This window comes from Chlorocebus sabaeus, chromosome 1 (assembly GCF_047675955.1).
Source record: "Chlorocebus sabaeus isolate Y175 chromosome 1, mChlSab1.0.hap1, whole genome shotgun sequence".
Lineage (NCBI taxonomy): Eukaryota > Metazoa > Chordata > Mammalia > Primates > Cercopithecidae > Chlorocebus > Chlorocebus sabaeus.
In genome coordinates, this window is record NC_132904.1 from 7,964,628 (window position 1) to 7,985,170 (window position 20,543).

The 20,543-nt window shown below is 58.1% G+C and overlaps 2 protein-coding genes and 1 long non-coding RNA gene across 8 annotated transcripts; 1 reads left to right on the forward strand and 2 right to left on the reverse strand.

Moving 5' to 3' along the window:
* Positions 1 to 368: 368 nt before the first annotated feature.
* On the reverse strand, positions 369 to 9,254 carry RAB1B (RAB1B, member RAS oncogene family). Of its 2 annotated transcripts, none has more exons than XM_007977020.3 (6): positions 9,132 to 9,254; positions 5,992 to 6,064; positions 5,607 to 5,702; positions 5,399 to 5,494; positions 1,912 to 2,043; positions 369 to 1,817 (listed from the first exon to the last, which is right to left on the reverse strand). In XM_007977020.3, the coding sequence occupies exons 1-6, from the start codon at positions 9,143 to 9,145 to the stop codon at positions 1,623 to 1,625; spliced, it is 606 nt and encodes a 201-aa protein (XP_007975211.1). In that variant the 5' UTR covers positions 9,146 to 9,254; the 3' UTR covers positions 369 to 1,622. The 2 variants fall into 2 exon arrangements, with proteins under 2 accessions (XP_007975211.1, XP_007975122.1); XM_007976931.3 differs by lacking the exon at positions 9,132 to 9,254 and adding an exon at positions 8,357 to 8,606.
* A 708-nt stretch (positions 9,255 to 9,962) lies between these two features.
* KLC2 (kinesin light chain 2) lies at positions 9,963 to 20,193 on the reverse strand. Of its 5 annotated transcripts, none has more exons than XM_037999048.2 (16): positions 20,117 to 20,193; positions 19,024 to 19,299; positions 15,872 to 16,102; positions 15,652 to 15,721; positions 14,805 to 15,027; positions 14,095 to 14,182; positions 13,890 to 13,991; positions 13,623 to 13,796; positions 13,398 to 13,497; positions 12,781 to 12,830; positions 12,619 to 12,686; positions 12,091 to 12,199; positions 11,823 to 11,981; positions 11,622 to 11,746; positions 11,348 to 11,405; positions 9,963 to 10,960 (listed from the first exon to the last, which is right to left on the reverse strand). In XM_037999048.2, the coding sequence occupies exons 2-16, from the start codon at positions 19,249 to 19,251 to the stop codon at positions 10,877 to 10,879; spliced, it is 1,869 nt and encodes a 622-aa protein (XP_037854976.1). In that variant the 5' UTR covers positions 19,252 to 19,299; positions 20,117 to 20,193; the 3' UTR covers positions 9,963 to 10,876. The 5 variants fall into 5 exon arrangements, 3 of the variants coding, with proteins under 3 accessions (XP_037854976.1, XP_037854977.1, XP_037854975.1); XM_037999049.2 differs by having other exon boundaries at positions 19,024 to 19,262; positions 19,964 to 20,145; XM_037999047.2 differs by having other exon boundaries at positions 19,964 to 20,145.
* Positions 16,014 to 18,737, forward strand: LOC119624439 (uncharacterized). Its single transcript, XR_005240570.2, has 2 exons — positions 16,014 to 16,119; positions 18,621 to 18,737. It is a non-coding gene; the product is annotated as an uncharacterized lncRNA (long non-coding RNA).
* Positions 20,194 to 20,543: the final 350 nt, after the last annotated feature.

Genomic DNA, 20,543 nt, shown 5'->3' on the forward strand with positions numbered 1-20,543 from the left:
GGGGCAGCGGGGTTTTGGGGGGCGCCGAAGGAGGTCGGACCAGGTGCAGTGGGGGCACTTTCAGAGGCTGCACGACCCCCACACCTCTGCCGTGTGCCCCGCGGGAGTTGGCGGCGGCACACCAGGTATGAGCCGATGGCCGCCCTCTCTCTCCCTGACAGAACGGTGCTGGGCCCTTGGGGACAGACCACAGAAGCACAAGCAGCTTTCCTGGCCCCAGGAAACGGGGTCAAGGGCTTTCACCAGCAGCCTTAAGATGCAGAAACCAAGCCAGGACCCCCGTGCACCCCATCAAGCCCATGGTTCCAGTTCCATCCCCCCACCCCAAGGCTGGCCTTAGACCAGAGACCACACTTGTCCACCACAACTTCCTTGCAAAAACCCTCAGCTCACCCGAGGGCCAATGGAAATTTATTAATTTTTTTGTCCTTTTCCATCTTTCCCCAAGTGGCTTTTCCTTGCAAAATGCCTGACATGACACCAGAGGGGAACCTGGGAGCGGGGGGGCACCCCAAGGGGCAGCCCAGGGACTTAAATACAAGCTGGAGGGCAGGGCACAGGTGGGACAGGCAAGAGACAGCACGAGGGACATGGCTGCTCAGGGAGACCAAAGACTTGCTTTCCTGCAGGAAGCAGCTGTGCCAGAGGGCAGGGGACTAGGATCCTGGGTGCAGAGTGGATGAGCAGAGAGGCCCCCAACCCCGGATGGAACCCATATTCCCCAGAGAAGTAGGGCAGGGGATGAGGGCCTTCCCTGGTGGGCTCCAGAGACCCAGGGGAGAGTGAGCCAGATGTGCTGCCTCAGGGAAGGGGAGGAGGTGCTAGCAGAGGGTTAAGGCTGGTGCCCAGCCTCTGGCACGGTGGGCCTTCCGCCTCTGCCTGACGTGGGGACAAAGGGGCACACTGGGCAGGCATCGCATGGGTCTGTCTCTGGAAGGGCAGAGGGCGGCAGGAGCAGACTCCCTCCAGGCTCAAGACACAAGCCCAATGCGGCTACCCACCCACCCGTCCTAGATATACTCAGACCCCACCGCAGCTGGACGGCTCGAGCTGGGAGTGTGGGAGGGGAAAGGAGGCAGTGGGGAGAAGAAAGGGTGGGCTGCTGGGCCCCTGTGGTCTCCATGCCTGTCCTGAGGTCCAGCCCAGGGCCCTGGATCCCAGGTCCTGGATCCCCTGGCCACTCTCCTGGCCCTGGGCACTGACTGCGGCCAGGGCAGTAGAGGCCGGGGAGACCTCAGCTCTTGGGCAGAAGGAGAGCGGGAAGAAGGGGAAGGAGAGAAACCCAGTGCAGCATACATGGGGGTGGAAGGGAGACCGACAGAAGAGCCCTCGTTCCAAAGAAAGGTGTGTAGGGGGGCATCTTGGAAAGTCACCTAGAGGCAGCAGCAGAGCAGGCCCCTGCCCTGCCTGACCACAGGTCCTGAGTGTCCTCCCTTAGGGACTCTGACAGAACTGGGGCTCAGGGCAGCAGGCAGATGGGCCAGAGGGAGATGGGGAGCCCAGGACACCCCAAAGCCACAGACTCAAATGCCCCAGGAGAGGGAGAGGGAGGCACCTCCTGCCCCCTCCAGGGACATCATCTGGAGAAGGTGCCCCCTCCTGTCCCACTCCATGTGCCCCTCCTAGCAACAGCCACCGCCAGCCGGCTTTACAGGGGTGCTGTCGATCTTGAGATTGGGCCGCTCGCCCCCGGAGGCTGCTCCGGGCCCCATCCGCTTTTTTATCTCGGCAGCCATGGTCATGAACGCCTGCTCGACATTGGTGGCGTTCTTGGCACTTGTCTCCAAGAAGGGGATGCCCAGAGAGTCCGCAAACTCCTGACAAGGGAGAGGAGAGAAGAGGAGGGGAGAGCAGGGTGAGGGGCAGGAGGCCCCAGCGCCCCCAGCCCAGGCAGACCAGCCCATCTGCTACCTTGGCTGTGGTGTTGTCCACCACCTTCTTGGTGGTGAGGTCGCTCTTGTTGCCCACCAGGAGCTTATTAACGTTCTCACTGGCGTAGCGGTCAATCTCCTGCAGCCACTGCTTCACGTTGGCATAGGACTCCTAGAGGGGGCCAGGGGCCAAAGTTATTTTGCTCCCAACTGTCACCCCTACCCCAGACCTGGAGAACAAGACCTTCTCTGAAGGGAACAGTACAGCTCTGGGCCCCTTGAGTCCTCGGCTCAGGGATGCAGAGGAAGCCCTCTGCTCCAGGCTGAACCTTCCTCCCTGCCCTCCTCCATCCAAGACCCAGAAGAGCCCCAGCAGCCTGCCAGCTGCCCTAGCACCTCAACAGCTGCTCCAACCCAGGCCTGCCAGCTCTGCTCCCTGCAGCTGTCTCTGCCCGAGACACTTGCAGGCCTAACCACATGTGAGAAGCAAAGAGAGAGTGGAGGGGAGACAGGAACAGAGAGTAACAGGTCCGCAAGAGTTACAGTTCCCACCGTGGCCTGAAAATCCCTTTAAGGTTTGTAGCCTTGGAGCACAGGAGGTCGAGGGTCCTCTCAGAGGCGGCCCTGGCCCATGGCGAGACAGGACTCCTGGGAACAGCCTAAAATTCATCCTACTTTTGGCACCAACAGCCTTATGACCCGGCTTCAGACTCTTCCAGCAGCTTGCCCCTACCCCACACACAAAGGACAGGACTTTCAGGAAAGTGCTCAAGCTAGTGCCACTTTTCCTCCTTAGGAGCCAGAGGCCTGATGACATCACACTGGCTCAAACTTAGACTGGCTCAAACTCTTGCCATGTTCCAAGTTGGGTCCTGCACTAAGTGCTGGGGACAAAGGGGGAAATCATACCTGAGTCCTGCCCTAACACATTCACAGGACAGCAGAGGAATAGACCAGGCCACACACAAGGGCAAAACAGGTTAGAAGGCAGGGACCGGGGAGCCCCCAGACTACCTCTGCTTGAGGTGGGAGCAACAGCAGGCCCAAGCCTGCAGGTGGGAACTGGCCTTGTGCAGGAGAGGTGCCAGCTGGGGAGCCAGCATGTGCCAGGTCACTGAATGGGAGGGGCATGGTGTCTCTGGGGAATGGGAGGAAGTGGAATGTTGCTGGGATACACTCAATAGGGAGAGGGAAAGGGAAGAGGGGGAAAGGGGAGAGGGGGAAAGGGGAGAGGGGGAAAGGGGAGAGGGGGAGAGGGGAGAAGGGGGAGAGGGGACGGGGGAGGACAGAGCGGGGAATGGGGAGAGGCCAGAGCACAGACTGTCTCAGCCTGGCTAAGTCTTGGACAACCAGGAGCCAGTGGGCATTTTCTCAGGCCAGAAGCAGCAAGATCACACCTGTGCTCTGGAAAGCTAGTCCTGACAGGAGACAGAGGCCAGATCAGACCAGCAAGATGAAGACCAACTGGGAATGGTTGGAATAACCCAGGGAAGAGAATGTGCACCAAGCCAGGGATGCACACAGGATTTAGACCACCGCTGCTGAAGGCCTGGCTCAGCCATTTACTGTGTGACCTCAGGTATGTCCCCTGACCACTGTGAGCCTCAGTTTCCTCATTTCTAGAAACAGTACCTCCCAGAAGGGCTGTTGTGAGCATGAAGAGAATGAACGCAGGCTTGTCTCATAACAAGTGCTTACCTGGCAAGAGCTGCTATAATCCTCATCACTGCTATTATCATGAGAAAACAGATTTGAGGAAGACGATAGGGAGAGAACAGAGGGGACTTGAGACTGACTGGATGGGGGAGGGAAGAGTTTTCTGGTCAGCCTGGTAAGAATTGTGTCACAAAGATGGGGATGCAGCTGGGCGTGGTGGTGTGCACCTATAGGCTGAGGCAGGAGGATCCCTTAAGCCCAGGAGGTTGAGGTTACAACGAGCTATGATCACACCACTGCACTGCAGTCTGGGTGACAGAGCGAGACCCCACATTTTAAAATAAATAAAAGTATTAAAAATGTGGATGGAGACGCTGGTTTGGGGAGAGACAGTGAGGCCAGTGCTGGACATCTGAGTTCTGCAGAGATGCTTGAGGTGGGGGAAAGGGTGTGCTCAAAAGCCAAGAGCCCTCCAAAACTGGCTTTGCCCTTCCTGTGAGACCGGAGGCAAGTTACTTAACACCTCTCCAAGCAAGTTTCCTCATCTGGAAAACACAAACCCCACCATTTAGTTTACTAGAGAAGATCATGAAGATCAGAATTAACACAGACACAAAGTGCCAGCATAGACATGGACAGAGGAGGGAAGCCACAGCCACAGCTGTTAGATGCAGGAATCACAGAAGACAAGGCAGAAGCAAACCACAGAGTAGCCCCAGTCATGCACCAGAGTAAGGAGAGCCCAGGGCAGTCGGGAAGCACCAAACACAGGGTGATGGGAGGCAGCACCGGACACACCAGCAAACAGACATTGACAATAGAGAATCAAGTGCTGCAGGAGACTGAGGAGCTGGGAACGGTACACTTTTCAAGGAGAGAGGAGAACAGAGTTCAAAGCCACGAGAGGTCAATCTGCTGAAATGAGATCACTGGATAGATGGCAGTCAGGTGGGCCCTGGTAACCTGTCTGGGTGGTATGTAGCTTCCCCACAGCTCGTCCAGAGCTGAGGACATCACGAGTCCCTGGTGAGCTACAGAGCCCGGCTGCTCCTCAGACAGGGACTCTTACCAGCCCACGGCTGATTTAAGCTTCTCCTCATCCCCAGGGCTCGGCCCTGTTAAGCAACAACATTTGGTAGAAAAAAACAAAGCAGGTGGAATGAGCCATCCAGGTTTTCTGTCTCTGCCACTGGACTAGCCGAAGGACCCTCGGCAAGTCACCTCACCATCCTGAGCCCAACTCCTTACCTGTGCGATGGGAACATAACACAGACCTCTTCTGAGCATCAGAGGCAATCTGAGGGCTGGGCCAGGTTCTGTAAACTATAAGGTTTCATGGAACCATTTTCGGCTCTTGCTACCACCACTGTCAGTCACATGGGACTAACACTGCTACTGGAGGCACAGAGCTTCTGGATCTCTGCTTGCATTGGGCCCAGAGCTCAAGCCTCCTCACTTCTTTGTCTAAGGCCCTCTAATTGTCCCCCTGCACTGTGTCTTCACACAGGAAGCCACAGACCCATCATAGCAGCCAACCGCCTGACTAAACTCCCATAACATGCAGGTGCCCAGAAGGTCTACAATAAGGCGGTAAGTTTGGCTTGGCGGGGAGGGAAGGTGTGAGGGCTTGTCCTGCCAGAACCTGCAACAGGGCCTTGGGAGGATCTATTTCTGTGGTTGTTTCCCTCCTTGTGAAATGAGTCCAAGTACAGTCACCTATTTTTTTCTTTTTCCTAGTTAGTTCCCGCAAGCAGACAAGTACAGTGTCTTTTCCAGGAAGCATTAGGAAAGAGAAGATGGAAGGAGGAAAAAGAAGAGTCAAAGACCTAAGGCTAAGGAGGCCAAGCTGAGGATGGCTAGTCCAGGAGTACCTGGTCAGTGACGTCATACACCACGATGATGCCATGAGCCCCCCGGTAGTAGCTGGAAGTGATGGTCCGGAACCGTTCCTGGCCCGCTGTGTCCCACTAGGAGACAGTAGGCAGAGGAGCAGGTCAGCTGGGGTCCAGATTCCCAGAGTCCCTTCCCTCCCAAGGCGGACACCTCTGTACCAGGGATTTTGGGAAGAGCGACACTCACGATCTGAAGTTTGATAGTTTTGCCATCCAGCTCGATGGTTCGGATCTTGAAGTCCACCCCGATGGTGCTGATGTAGCTCTCTGTGTACGTGTCATCCTGGAAGTTCAGGGGCCAGTGAAATGATGGGAGTAAATGAGGTGAGGCCCACTTGGAAAGCCTCCCTCCAGCTTCCAGCCCCAGCGGGGTCTCCTAATCACCAAGCCCCAATTCCCAGCACCCAGATGGCCAGCCCTGTGTCTTGTTCAGGGCAGATGTGCTGCTGGCAGGTCTTACAGCTTCACCCCTGGTTCCCAGATCTTGCGACTACTGTGCTCTGGGTGGTCCCTTCTCCCCCCAGCTGCCAGTCAGGACCCCAGGTAGATGGTATGGGAGGCTTCTTACTCACAGCAAACCGCAGGAGCAGGCATGACTTGCCCACGCCTGAGTCGCCAATCAAAAGCAGCTTAAACAGGTAGTCACTGGAGAGAGAGGATGGGAAGGTGTGAAGGGAGGCAGGGAGCCCACCTACCATCATCCTGGAGTCACAATTAGAGGATTCCCCCACCCCACGAGGCATCCCTTGGTTTATTTTTATTTTTTTTAGCAATAAGGTCTCACTCTGTCACCCAGGCTGCAGTGCACTGAAGTGATCATGGCTCACTGCAGCTTCTACCTCACAGGCTCAAAGTGATCTTCCCACCTCAGCCTCCCGAGTAGCTGGGACTTCAGGTGTCCACCACCACTTCTAACTAATCTTTTTTTTTTTTTTTCCTGAGACGGAGTTTCGCTCTTGTTACCCAGGCTGGAGTGCAATGGCGTGATATTGGCTCACTGCAACCTCCACCTGCCAGGTTCAAGCAATTCTCCTGTCTCTGCCTCCCGAGTAGCTGGGATTACAGGCACCTGCCACCATGCCTGGCTAAGTTTTGTATTTTTAGTAGAGACAGGGTTTCACCATGTTGGCCAGGCTCATCTCAAACTCCTGACCTCAGGTGATTCACCTGCCTCAGCCTCCCAAAGTGCTGGGATTACATGTGTGAGCCACCACACCCGGCCCCTGGCTACTCTTTTTATGTTTTGTAGAGATGGGGTCTCACTATGTTGCCCAGGCTGGTCTCAAACTCCTGAGTTCAATCGATTCACCTGCCTTGGCCTCTAAAAGTGCTGGGATCACAGGGGTGAGCCTGGTCATCCTTTGGTTTAGAATACTATGGTGCTCACCAGATCTTCCCACCAGTCCCGGTCAGGGAGGGCTGATGCCCCACTCCAGAAAAAGCTAGCCCAAAGGGCTCTCAGCTTGCTGAGTCTAAATTCTCACTTTATGGAGAAAGAAATCAAGACACAGAGAGGGACGTGACCTGCCAAGGCGACAGAGCTGGGTATCCTACCCTGATTTCTGAGACTTCATGGTTTGGTACAGTAGGGGCTATTTAGGGAATCCCCAGTACATGACCTGTGGTATGCCTGGCTTGGCAGAGGAGGCCCCAGAAGTAGAACCCAGGGCACAGTCTAGAACCTGTTAAGTGAAAAACCCATGTAAAGAGACTGATGGCCGGGTGCTGTGGCGTGTGCCTGTGGTCCCAGCTACTGGGGAGGGTGAAGCAGGAGGAGGATCCCTGGAGCCCAGGAGTACATGACCAGCCTGGGTGATGTAGCATGACCCTGTCTCTCTCTCTTTTTTTCGAGATGGAGTCTCACTCTGTCACCAGGCCGGAGTGCAGTGGCACGATCTCGGCTCACTGCAACCTCCAACTCCTGGGTTCAAGTGATTCTCCCGCCTCAGCCTCCAGAGTAGCTGGGATTACAGGCACATGCCACCACACTTGGCTAATTTTTGTATTTTTAGTAGAGACGGGGTTTCATCATGTTGGCCAGGATGGTCTCAATCTTCTGACCTCGTGATCCACCCGCCTCAGCCTCCCAAAGTGCTGGGATTACAGGCGTAAGCCACCACGCCCAGTCCACCCCATCTCTTTGGAAACAACAACAAAAAACCTGTTATGAAGTCACCAGGAAGAGGTGGTCAAGTTGCAATGAAAATTGCACTTAAGGCTGGGTGCAGTGGCTGACACCTGTAATCCCAACATTTTGGGAGCCCGAGGCACAAGGATCATTTGAGCCCAAGAATTTGAGACCAGGCTGGGAAACAAATGGAGACCCTGTCTTTACAAAAAATTAAAAAATGTGCCAGATGTGGTGGTGTACCTCTGTATTCCCAGCTACTCAGGAGGACAAGGCAGGAGGAATGCTTGAGCCCAAGAGTTGGAGACTGCAGTGAGCCATGATTGTGCCACTGTACTCCAGCCTGGGTGACAGAGAGAGACCCTGTCTAAAAAAAAAAAAAAAAGGTAATCACATTTCACAATATTGAGTTCCAACTTGTGACTGTGTGAAGTCACACAGTTGAGTTCCCTGTGTGAAGTACTTCAAATGCATCATCTCATTTAATCTTCACAACAGTCCAATGAAGTCGGTTTTATCATTGTCAACTAATGAGGAAACTAGAGGCCAGAGAAGGGAAGTGACTTGCCCTAACTTACACAGTTTTTCGCTTTAAGACTCAAACCAGGTTTGTCAGACTCCAAAGTCCCTGCGAGAGCCTGCTGGTTCCCTTCTCTGTTCCCCTCCCAATCCAGCTCAGAGCTTCACCCTTCCCCAAGGAAATCTGAGACCTGGATGTGGAGGAGAAAAAGGAAGTGGCAGAAGAGGAAGAAGATAATTGATACTTGGGGAAAACTATTAGTCCTGGGCATGAGATGTGGGCCACCTACCCGCAGAGGGAGTGACCAAGAGTGAGGAGAGTTTGAGGACCAGAGAATCCCGCTGGAAGGGGGAGAGCAAATTCCATATTCATCTAAACTTCACAAGCAGTGTGACAGCCAAGGGAAGGGGTGCGACGGTGGCGTTGGAGGCCTGAGCAAAAGCGAGGAGAGGGCGGGAAAGGACGGACCGTCGGGAGCGACAGGTCAGCGTAACCCAGGCAAAGGGTAGGAGGCAGCCCCGGAAGAGAGGACCTGCGGGAGACGCGACTCAAGCGGCGCTTCGGGGCCTCCCGCTTAGTTGGCCAGTTTCTGGGCCGGCCCCAGGAGCCGGGCTTCAGGAGAAAGAGAAGGGTAGAGGGATTCACCGCCCGACCTAAAGGGCCCGAGCCTGAACCCGAGACCAGAAACTATCTAAAGACGGGCTCCCAAACTCCAGGACAGTTGTCAAGCAGCAGGTGGGGAAACTGAGGCCTGAAGTGACCGGGACTGCGGGGTCATCTGACCGATAAGGCCTGGTAGGGCCGGTGTCTCGGGCTCCAAGAGCTGCCCCTCGGGGTCGCCACGTCTGGGCCCCGGGTGTGAGAGCTCGGGGTGTTGAGCCGGGGTCCTGGGGCCCCTGGGGGGAGGGGCAGAACCCGGATGTGAGGGGGGGGGGTCAGCGGAAGAGGGACCCGGATGTGGGGGCGCCGCACAGTCCTGACCCGGGCCAGACAACCCCGGTAAGCGTACAGCCCCGTATTCGGGATCGAGGCTGCGCTGGACGGCGCGGGCGGGGCTCACTCACTATTCGGGGTTCATGGCGGCGGCGGCGGCCCGCTCGGTCGCTCCCAGTCGGCTCTGCTCCGCCTCCCGTTCCAAGATGGTGGCCGCTCCGCCCCAGAGGCCCCGCCCGCGACGCGCAGGCGCAAACGTCCTCTTCTCAGGCCTCGCCGCGCTGGTTCTCGGAACTTGTAGTCTGAGACGTTCTCCAACTCAGCCCTGCTGCGCAGGCGTAGTCGGGGAGCCCGTGCCTTCGCGCCCACTCCCATCACTACTGGCGCATTGCCTTCTGGGGCTTGTAGTTTGCACGCCGGACGCACCTAGGCTTGAGCAAAGTGCTGGAAAGCCTGACGGCGTCTCGGTGTTTAAAAAGCTCAGTTGAGCGCTGGGCTTGGCACGTTTCACATCTGTCTGACGGAGACAGTCATCCTTACCCTCCCAATACCCACGTTGTGAACATTAAATGAGAATGTGGGATCTAGTAAGACTAGTAAAAGTTCACTTGTCCAGGGTTCCTCGTGTACTGGGCACTCCTAACTCGCAGCCGCGTGTCATCACCCGCATTTCATAGATGAAAAAACTGAGTCTCGGGAAACTCACTCAAAGTCAAAAACTTTGTGAAGAACAGAGCTCGTAAGAGCCCGCGGTCTCCAGAACCCCACAAGTGAAGGTTTTAGGGAAAGCCTGACTTGTGGGGCCCCCACCCAATTCCGGGGTGGGGCAGAATATCTGGGCCCAGCTGCGCGGACAGCGGTTGAGCGAGACACACTGTCCCCCACTCACGCGCGACCCTTCCCGGCTCCACCCGTTTAGAGACGCGGGGGGACCCCGACCTCCGCCTCAAAACAAGCCCGGCTCAGATTCAAACCGTCTTTATTTCTACAGCAACATCTGAAAATAGAGAGCAGCCGCCTCACCCGCAACAGGGGGAGCCCCTCCTGCCACCAAGGGACCGTCGCTGCCCCTCGCGAGAAGCTGCAGGCGTGGGGAGAGGCGTGGCAGGATGGCTCGGTGGGCGGTGCCCGGGGCGGGGTCGGGCCGTGCCTGGGCGGGGCGGGGCGGGGCCGGGCGGGAGGGGCAGTGCATAAGGCCGGGATGCGGGGCAGGGCCCGGCGGTGGGAGGACTGACTAAGGGGAGGTCCCCGTCCTGGGGCACGGGGCGATGGCGGGGTAGGACGCATCCCTCAGAGGCCAGGAGGAGCGCGAGAAGGTCCCGGGAGCCACTTGGGAGGCGCCACTCCCGAGAATGTGGAGCCTGGGAGATACCACCGCACGGAATGGGGGTGATTAAGGCCTGGGCGGTACCACTAGAGGAGGGACGAGGGAAGGCCCGGGTAGTACCGTGGACTGAAGGGTGGGGCGCGGCCAATAACTTATTTCTCTATATACAGAAGCAACGGCCGGGTTGAGTTGGGAGGGAGGGCGAAGGTGCCGAAGGGCCGGCGAGTGCTTAGTGTTCTTGGCTCTGGGGTCTGGGGAGGCCAGGCCACTGAGTCTATGGTGGAGACTCCAGCCGGCACCTCCTGCTGGCCCCGAACCTAAGGAAGAGGGCCCTGCTGGAAGGAATAAATAAGGGATCGAGCTGGAGTGGGCAGGCCCAGCCTCCAGGGCTCAGGCTGAGATGACAAGGGAGAAGGTTACCCTGAGATTGAACAGAAAAGACAGGGGCTGTGGGAGAGACAGGCGGGACAAGCAGCAGGCCCATGCGCAGGGCTGGGGTGAGGGGGGTGTGCCAGGTGGGCGCTCTGGTGACTGGCTGCCCCTTCAGCATTAGCCCACCAGGGAGCTTCGTCGGGAGAGGTCCATGGAGCTGGAGCTGAGAGTGCGGCTGTCAGAGAGACCTGTGCCTCCAGGCTGTGGGCAGAGGGGGCAGGTGGCTCAGCCCTGTGCTGCTGCCAGTCTGTGCCTCCCTGGCCTGAAGGGGCCTGACCCAGCAGAGGCAGCCAGAGTCCCTGAGCTGGGCAGAGGCAGTGGCAGTTCCGGCCCAAGCCCACGCCCTGGTGCCCTGACACTCCCGCCCATCTCCACGGTGACTGTGTTGGCACTGGCCATTTACACATCCACCCCCAGGAGAGACTGGGTTCCCCTCCTGTGTCTCCCCTTTGTCCAGCCCAAAGTAGGCCTGGGATAGAATCCATTCCCTCCCATGTCGGATGAAGAGGCATGCTGGAGGGAAGCTTGGCAGTGCACATGCAGCCCCGGCCACAGCCGCCCAGTGCCCGGACACCTGCTTGCCCCTACCTGGGTCGGCTCTTCCACGCTCTTGTTGAGGAAGTTGAGGGAACTGGCTCGCTTCATCCTGAGGGAAAAGGACAGCGTGGTATTTGCCCAAGGAGGAACTCAGGGGAGATGGGGGCAGGGAGCAGGGTGGGGCTGGGGAGGGAGCAGACTGGTGGGTGGTGGAGCCTGAGAGGGATGGGGAGGTTGCCTGGGGTCAGTGGGGCACACTCATGGGTCAGGAGCTCATCTGGGGTTGCTGGGTGGTTCCTGAGGCTCACCTTGGTGGGGGGCTCACCTGGGGTTAGGGGGCTCCTGGGGGCCGCCCCCCTGCAGCTTCTTTACCAGCATCTCACTGCTGCGCCTCAGGGCGTCTCGGAGCTTCCCAAAGGAGCCGCTGCGCCGCAAGGAGCCACTGCCATCCTGCAGGTGGACAGGCTCACCTCTAGGCCCCACTGGCCACCTAGGCTCCTGGCCCGGCCCCAGCCCCTAGACTCACCCCACTCCACTCAGCTGTAGGTCCCGCATCCTCGAGGTCAGACTCAGACCGGGGCCCGGCACTCCCGGCCACGTCTCGGCTGCCACGGCGGTCTCCCCGCCCGCCACTGCCATCTTTCAGCAGTTCCACCACCTTGGTCTGGCTTGCGGGGTCCAAACCCTGAGGGAGGGGCAGGGGCATCAGGGAGGGGCAGGGGCATCATGCCGTGACTGGGCCACACTCAGGGCCACACAGGTGTCTGCCCACCCCCTCCTGCATGGAGCCCCACCTGCTTGCGGTTGCGGCTGGCACAGTCCTCCAGTGTGTGTGCGGCTTCCAGCTTGCCCTGGCGCCGGTATAGGGCCCCCAAGCTACGCAGGGTGGTGTTGACTGTGGGGCTGTGGATGGGACAGTCTCAAACTCCATGTTTCTCCAGACCCAGGGCCCGTCCTGGCACCCAGCCTATAGGGGGCCCTGAGGAAATAGGGACCTCTGGGGTAGCCAGAATCCATTCCCTCCCATGTCAAGCCCTGTGCTGGGCCCACCCAGCCTCTTCTGCCCTGGGGGAATCACGCCAGGGCTAGGGACCTGGCTCCAGGGCCCTCATGGGATGTTGTCACCAGGACCGAAAGCTGGGAGACCCAGAGCAAGATAATTAGGCTGAGAATTAGGAGACAGAGCCTTCTTGGGACAGGTGACCTGTGAGCTGGGCCTTGCCAGATGAGCGGCAGAGGAGGGGTGTGTTAGGAGTGAGAGTATGGAATGTGGAGACTGCCCTGCCATGCTCTGCTCCCCAGCCCCACCCCGCCCCCCTCACCTGTCTACTTTACAGGCCTTGTACCAGCTGCCATATTCCCCATAGGGGGCGCTGTCCCGGCGCTTATCCTGGAAAAAGAATGGTCACACTAAGTGAGAGCAGGCCCCGTTCTGCACATCCCCGCCTCCCCTGACAACCACCCAACCTGCCCCACAGAGCTACCTTGCTTTCCTCCCGCTCCTCTGCGTGCATCCAGATGGGCTTGTTGTCCCCTGGGGAGAGAAAGGAGACTGTCAGCGGCCTACCATATAGGCCTCACCTGGTTGGGCTGGACACAGGACTGGGGTCAGGGGTGGGGAGACCAGGGTTGGGCTTTGTTGAATGAATGAACAAGAATAAGCCCCAAAACACTACTGACCCTCTTCTGGACAAAGAGATGAGCAGAACAGACCCTTACACCTCAGGCCACAGCCCAAGACATGTGCTAGGCCTGAATGATGGGCCAGGCTCTGAGGGACTCAGGAGCAGATGACAACTGACCATCCGGGGCCGGAGGTAGTTTCTCAGAGTGGGAGATGAGGTGAGCAGGAGTTGCCAGTGAAGAAGGGGGATGCAAAGGTGTGTGAGGCACTGGCAGGCCAAGGGGGCTGCATGAGTTGGGTGTATGCTCACATGTGCAAACGTGAGCACGGGTGGCTGGGCACCATCTAGGGGTGAAGCTGGGGACCAGCCAGGCCAAAGTCTGATGGCCTGCCCAGCTGAGGGATCTGTCCTGGGTGCTGATGGCAGAGTGGGCCTGGGATGGATTGGCCAGAGGCACGTGGCAACCACACACTCACCATTGACAGAGCCAAACTCTTTCTCATGAGCGCGGGTGAGGATCTCCTTGTACAGGGTCTCTGCATCCTGGTACTTGCCCTGCTTCAGGTAGCAGGAAGCCTGGAAGTGGGAGACCCAGAGAGTGAACAGGATGCATGGAGCCAAGCCTTTTTCTCTCCTTCTTCCCCAGCGTCATCCCTGCCTCCCTCCTTTCCATCCTCCAGCCCCTTCCAGCCTCAAGGCACCAGGTTGTTCTTGGTCTTGGCTACATTGGGGTCATCGGGCCCGAGGCGTGTAGCATAGATCTCCAGCGCCCGCCGATAGTAGTATTCCACCTCCTCGGCTTTGCCCTGGTTCTGGCACAGCAGGGCCAGGTTGCTGAGCTGCTTGGCCACATCTGGGTGAAACTTGCCTAGGACCTGGGATGGGAGAGGAAGCCAGGGGTTGGGTTCAGGGCTGCCCGGGCCCCTGCCTCCCAGACCCCTGGCCTGCCCAGCCCTGCCTGCTCCCACCTTCTCTCGGATCTCCAGTGCCCGCTTGCACAATGGCTCAGCCTCCTTGTACTTGCCCCTCTTGCCATACAGGACCGCCAGGTTGTTTAGTGTCGCAGCCACCTGGAGGTGGGAGAATGGAAGCTCCTTGACCCAGGCCCTGCAGGACTCTGGGACCTGCAGGGGATGGGGCACAGCCCCCACCTCCCACCCAACCCTCACTCACGGCTGGGTGGTCCTTGCCCAGTGTTTTCTCCCGGATGGCCAGAGCATCATTGAGTAGGTGGGCAGCCTCCTTATACTTGTTCTGATCCCTGGGAGCAGGTGGGAGCATGGTCAGGGCTGTCCCCCAGCTCGAGGCCCTCCCCAGTGGCCTGCAGTCCCTGTGGTCACTCCTGTACTCAGTGAGTGAGTATGACAGAGTGGGACCCAGAGTGTGGGGAGACCTGCTTAGCTCCTGCTCTCCGAGCTCCAGGGCCTGTGGGCAGTTTTCTCACAATTGGCTGGGGTGTGCGGTGCTGGAGTCCCACTGACTGCCTGGTGCCTAGTATCCCTGGGCGCCACATGGCTCTCCTGCTGCCCCTTTAGCGCATCCCGCTCTCCAGGTCCCAGTGCCTTTGTTCATGCTGGCTTTTTGCCATGGGAACCTTTTCTAGCCTCTTGTGTTCAGCCAAACTCACTTTCTGGCAAAGCCCCTCCTCCAGTCTTAGTGCCTGGAGAAGCTGTGCAGACTCCCCAGGACCCCTGGAGTCCTCATGTGCAGTCCCTCCCCATTTCTGGCGAAGCCTCTCTCCTACACTAGACAGTTTTACTCGCATCTGTAGCCCAGCTCCACACAGGTGGGCCCCGAGTCTGGGCCCACAGCACGCACCAAGGGTTAGTGATCCAGGGCTGAAGCGTTCCAGAAGAATTTGGGCACCCCCAGAGAGTCCTCACCGATAGACCAGTGCCAGGATGTTCAGCATGGTGGCAACGTCAGGGTGGTCGTGGCCTGACGTCTTCTCCAGGTCTTCGAGTGCCTGCTTGCAGAGTGGCACAGCTACCTCATAGCGGCCCTGTGAGGCGTACTGGATCACCAGGTTGTGCAGGGTGCGGAGCCGGGCCGGGATCTCATAGCCCCCATGCTGACCAGACACATCCCCTCCTCCTGGGCTAGGGGCTGCAGGGCCAAGGGCAGGAGGTCAGATGTACCATCTGCCCACTGGGCTGAGATGGTACCTGCCAGCTGTGCCTTTGAGCCACTTGACACGTGGCCCTGGGCAAGTCACTAACCACTCTTTCTCAGTTACCCCATTTATACAGTGGGTCTAGTTACCCTATAGAAAGAGGGGGTAGAGGCCCAGCTCTAGTACTTCAGGCTCTGTGTAATGGGGCAAGTCGCCTAACCTCTGAGCCTGTGTCCCTCTGTACAGAGTGGAGGCCCCGATGCACGACCAGTACCATGAGCAAAGCAGGCACTGGCCCCAGTGTGGCTGTCTGCACATGCCTCCCTCAGAGGTGACTCGGAGGAGAAAAGAACTCTCCCAAGGGTCAGGGCAACTAGTGGCAGAGCAGCACTGGAAGCCAGGCTGGCGACTCCATAGCTCTTAACTGTGATGTCTGCTCCCCACAGAGCTGGGGGGATGTGAGAAGCAGCAGCACGCATGATTGTTCTTGAAGCTCTAACACGCTAGGATGTCATGATCAGAAGTGAGGCAGGAAGGAACATGGCAGCCACTTGGTCCCAAGGACCAAGAGTTCACACAACCTTTCCTTCCCCCACTCTAGAACTGCCCATCCGCACCTGGGCTCTGCTCATCCTCATTGGGGAACAGGTCATCCAGTGTGTCTTTGGGGACGTCCCCCTTCTCCTCCTGGGAAGGAAGACAGGATGAGCGTCAGGGAAGGAGACACAGGGCAGCCAGGGTGTCCGTGGGCTGGGGTGGAGCTGAATTTGCTCCATGCTGCCCCTCCCTGCTCCCAGGCCCCCTTTCTGGGCAACAGTGACCATGGTAGGAGCTCACGTTAGGGGAGGTGTCTTCATCCAACTTGCGGATCTGGCTCATGAACAGCAGGTGCTGCTTCTCCTCCTCCAGCTGGGCCACGGCCTGCTCACTGCGCTGCAGCTTCTGCTGCGTCCCTGCCAGCTCCTCACGCAGCCACTGGTTCTCCTGCACCAGGCGCCGCACCTGCGCCCGCAGCTTCTGCTTCTCTGATTCTACGGCCCCCAGGTGGCTCGACAGTGCCAAGATCACCTGTGCAACCAGCCCAGGTAAGGGTCGGAGCCCCATCGACCCCTCGCCTATGACTGTAGCCTGGGCCTAGTTGGGCTCTGGGACCCAGTGAAGGGCCAGGCCTGGCCCTACAGTGAGGAGCTATAGGCCTTTTCTCTCCTAGTCAAGGGAGAATCTCCTCAAGGCCTCAAACACACCATAGTGCAAAGCCCAAACCCAGGAGGCCTGGGAGTCCCCAGTTCCTTCCTTCTGGGATCAGGAGAACCCCAAAAGGGCTAGTTGGGGTGCTGTGCTTTCCCTGAGCTACTAGCCCCTTCCTTCATCTCTCCCTGGGTTGTACTCAGGCCCCTGCTGCCACAGCCACAAGGTTACTGCTCCCTGCCCCAGGGCTAGCGCTTGCCCACAGAACTCTGCTAGATGGCTGAAGGGCCACCCAAAGACTCCATCCCCACTTCTGCTGAGGGGGCCACAGCATCCCCTGCCTTTCTGCAGCTCCCAGGTAGGGAAGGGGCATGTATCCCAAATGCTCAGCTGGCGTGAGGAACCACAGGGGCAGGAAAAGTATCCAGAGGCCTTGGCCTCAACCCCCACCCCTCTCCCCAGCCTCTATAACTCCTTTTCTGAGTTTCCAGTCTCTTCTTGCGTTCCTGCCTAGGTTCCAACCTCCCTTCTTGCTCTTTTTTTTTTTTTTTTAATTTGAGACAATGTCTCACTCTGTCACCTGGGCTGAAGGGCTATGGCACCGTCACAGCTCACTGCAGCTTCCACCTTCCAGGCCCAAGTGGTCCTTCCACCTCAGCCTCCTGAGTAACTGGGACTATGGGTGCACACCACCACACCTGGCTAATTTAAAAAAAAATTTTGGCCAGGTGCGGTGGCTCACACCTGTAATCCTAGCACTTCAGGAGGCTGAGGTGGGCAGATCATGAGGTCAGAAGATTGAGACCATCCTGGCCAACATGGTGAAACCCCATCTCTACTAAAAATACAAAAATTAGCTGGGTGTGGTGGTGCGTGCCTGTAGTCCCAGCTACTCAGGAGGCTGAGGCAGAAGAATCGCTTGAACCTGGGAGGTGGAAGCTGCAGTGAACGGACACTGCACCACTATACTCCAGCCTGGGTAACACAGTGAGACTCTGTCTCAAATATAAATAAATGAAAATAAAAATTTTTTTCATAGATACGGGGTCTCATGAACTCCTGGATTTAAGCAGTCTTCCTACCTGGGCCTCCCAAAGTGCTGGAATTACAGGCGTGAGCCACCACACCTGGCCTCCACCCTTTCCTGGTCCTTCATGGTCCAGGGTCATTTCTGCAGTGGTGTCTCCAGCTAGTCACACCTCCCACTCTGCTCCAGCTTCACAGATGGCCTTGATGCCCATGCCCTCCATGCAGACTGTTCCCCCTCTGTAAGAGTGCATGTGCTCCACCAGGTGTGGGACCCCTGACTGGTCCTCTCTGCCTCTGATGGCCAACTGGCAGAGGAGTGAATGTCCTTGCAGAGGGCCAGGCCGTCTGAGACCCTGTACTTTACAGTTGGTTAGCAAATGCCTAAGTGACATAACCACTGTTTCCATAACCACTAGCTTAAAAAAAAAAATTCCCCCAACAGCCTGGAAGTATATACAGCAGATGGCATGATCCCTATTTTAAAGAAAAGGAAACCAAGATGATACAACCTCCCCAGGGTTCACGTGCCAGGCAGGGGTTCAGCCAAGCTCTGAGGAGAATAAAACAAGTCTAACTCCTTGCACATCTCAATGGCTCCTGGACATCTCCAATTGCATATCATCCTGGCAGCCTCAACTAAAGGGGGCCAAAACAGAGTTCTGATCCACCCAGGCCCTCTCCTCCCTAATGTGCTTAAATCACAAACCTGGGAGTGATGCTGCCTTCCTCTCTCTCCCTTATTCCACCCTGGGTCTTGCTGGACCTACCTCCAGAACATCCAGAACTGGTCCCTTTTCTCCACCATCATAGCCACCCCTTAATTCCAAGCACCAGCTCTGATTTGAATTCCAGCAGTGGCTTCCTAACCACTCACTGGAGAGTGATTGCATCCTCGACCCACTGAGGTTTATTCTCCACATCTCAGCCAGAGAGAGTTTTTAGAAATTCAAGTCAGACTGTGTTGCCTGTCTGCTTAAAGCCCTCCAGAGGCTTTCTGACTTCCTGAGAATAAAACCCACACTAACGAGGCCATGATCTGGCTCTTGGCTTCTCCCCAGGCCTCTTCTGTCCCTCTCTCCCTTCCATGAAGCTCCAGTCACACAGTTCTTCCCCGAGTTCCTCCATGACAACTGCTACCCCAGGACCTTTGCACATGCAACTTCTCCCCTGCCTCCCTTTCCTGGAGACTGGTTCATTTCTTCCCTCAGGTTTCAGTTTGTCATTTCCTCACAGAAATCCTGCCTGACCAGTAGACAAGACTCACCGCTGTGAGCTATCATAAAATCTTGTTCTTTTCTTTATAGAACTCATCACAATTTGTAACAACCAATTATTTCCGTATGTGTGCTTTTGTCTCTTTTCCAAATAGGGCAGGAATCCTCTCTATTTTGTTGGGTCCTGTATCCACCTAACGCCCTGGCTGGCACTGAAAAACTCATCTGTTAACGAATGAATAGAAGAATAAATCGGTGGGAGGCTGTGTTTCCTTAAGGATTTTCTTTCTGTTCTCATATGCCATCCAGTCTCCCTTAGGTAGAGGGGAGCTGGGAATGGGGCTCTGCGTGGGGGCGAGGGTGATCATGGTCTCTTACGGCAGGGCTGGGGTCGCCAAAGTGCATTTATTTCTTCAAAAGGTATTTACTGGGGTCCTAACACGGGGCTCCAGGAAACAGAAGATTCCTTGCTCAGATTCTTCTCCTAGATTACTGGATTTCTCTGGAAGGCTCGATCCCTCCAGTGACCGCCCACCTCAGTACCCGAGACTGACCTACCTGGGCCTCACCCAGCCCAAGCTCAATGGCTTCCAGGGAGCGACGCAGGAGGATACAGCGCTCCTGTGAGCCAGGCTCGGCTTCGCCGGCCTCAGGCGCAACCAGAGGAGCCAGCAGGGCACGATGCTCCCCACGCAGAGTCTCCAGTCCCTGGATCACGGCCTTGGTGCCCAGCACGATTTCATCCTGGCTCAGCTTCTCCTCCCGCGGAAGCACCATCATGGCCATGGTTGTGGCGTCTGTGAGGACGAGGGTGCGGGCAGGCGGGCGCCGGGCCTGGGGCCACACCGCCCCAGATTAGGTAAACACAGGCGGTCCCCGGACGCCTGGTCCCGTGTGCCCAGGTCCCCCAGCCGGCAGCCCGTACCGTGCCCACGCTTGGCCTACAGAGGGCGCGCCCGGCTCGTCTTGGCCAGGGAGACGCAATGCGGTGCGGCCGGACCCTGCTTCGGCCCCAGACCACCGGCTTAGGCCGACTTAGGCGGCCCAGTGTCCGGGTTTCCCCGGGGACCCCCTAACCAGGACAGGTATGGGGAACGTAGGGGCTCACTCCTGTGCAGGAGACCCTGGTCCCTCCGGCGATCCGGGCCCAGCCCCTCGGACAGCCCCATCCCCAACCGGCAGGCCAAGCCGCGGAGCCCATCCTCCCGACGGGCGGACCCTGCGGAGGCCATCCCCTACAGGGGCTGAGACCGCGGCCCTCAGTCCTTCCAGGTTGTGCCCACTACGACCCCTACCCTGGGCCAGCGCAACGTCCTCCGGCCTCCCCTAAAAAGGCCGCGCCCCTGCCCTGGGCCACCCGGGACCGCGCCCCCTACCAGGGCTGGTCTGATCCTCCCACAGGCCGCGCCCACGACGACCCCCTCCCCTAGGCCGACCCGGAGCCTCCCCCTGCTTTAGGGCCTGATCCCGTCTCCCGGCTCAATCGGCCGGCGCGGACCTGCGCCTGGTGCTAGGGCCCGGCTCCGGCTCCGGTTTCAGCTCCGGCTGCCTCCCGCTTCACCCGGACCCGCAGCCGCGAGCCGGTCCCGCCGCCTCCATCCCGCCGGCCTTCCCAGCAGCCCCCGCGCCGCCTTAAAGGTGAAGCCGCTACCTCGGTGGCGTCGGAGGGGGCGAAACACGCTTCTCACGGCCAGCTCGCTGCCTTAAAGGAGCGCGGGCCGGGCCGGCTCCAGCGGGAGGGGGACGGGGCGGGGCCATCGAGGCGGGGGCGGGGCGAGGACCCGCCCGGGGCGTAGTTCCCAAGGGCCCGCCAGCCCCGAGGGGTGCCCTCGGCCTCAAAATGCCCCGGGTCCTCAGGGTGTGGAGCTGCTCGGGAGATTGAACCCTAAGGTACCTAGTGTGGCGCCATCGAGGACGGCGGGAGAAACTGAGGCGCAGGGAGAAGGTTGGGCTTCCCGGAGTACAGAGCGAGGCATTTGCCACTAATTGAGCGCCTACTGCGTGTTGCGCGCCTTGGTGCCCTGGGTTCATTGACATAATGCTCACGAAGACCCGAGAAGTGAGTGCCGCTGTTACCT

Bases quoted from the DNA above. Each gene is read 5' to 3' on its own strand.
- RAB1B (XM_007976931.3), bottom strand. From the start codon at position 8,439: ATGAATATGGAATTTGCTCTCCCCCTTCCAGCGGGATTCTCTGGTCCT. The intron at 5,495-5,606 runs GTGAGTGTCGCT...ACTGTCTCCTAG, and splicing joins AAACTATCAAACTTCAGATC to TGGGACACAGCGGGCCAGGA. The intron at 1,818-1,911 runs GTAGCAGATGGG...CTCCCTTGTCAG, and splicing joins TGGACAACACCACAGCCAAG to GAGTTTGCGGACTCTCTGGG.
- KLC2 (XM_037999048.2), bottom strand. From the start codon at position 19,251: ATGGCCATGATGGTGCTTCCGCGGGAGGAGAAGCTGAGCCAGGATGAA. The intron at 12,200-12,618 runs GTGAGGGGGGCG...TCCCATCCACAG, and splicing joins AAGGCCTGTAAAGTAGACAG to CCCCACAGTCAACACCACCC. The intron at 11,982-12,090 runs GTGGGGCTCCAT...CCCCTCCCTCAG, and splicing joins CCAGCCGCAACCGCAAGCAG to GGTTTGGACCCCGCAAGCCA.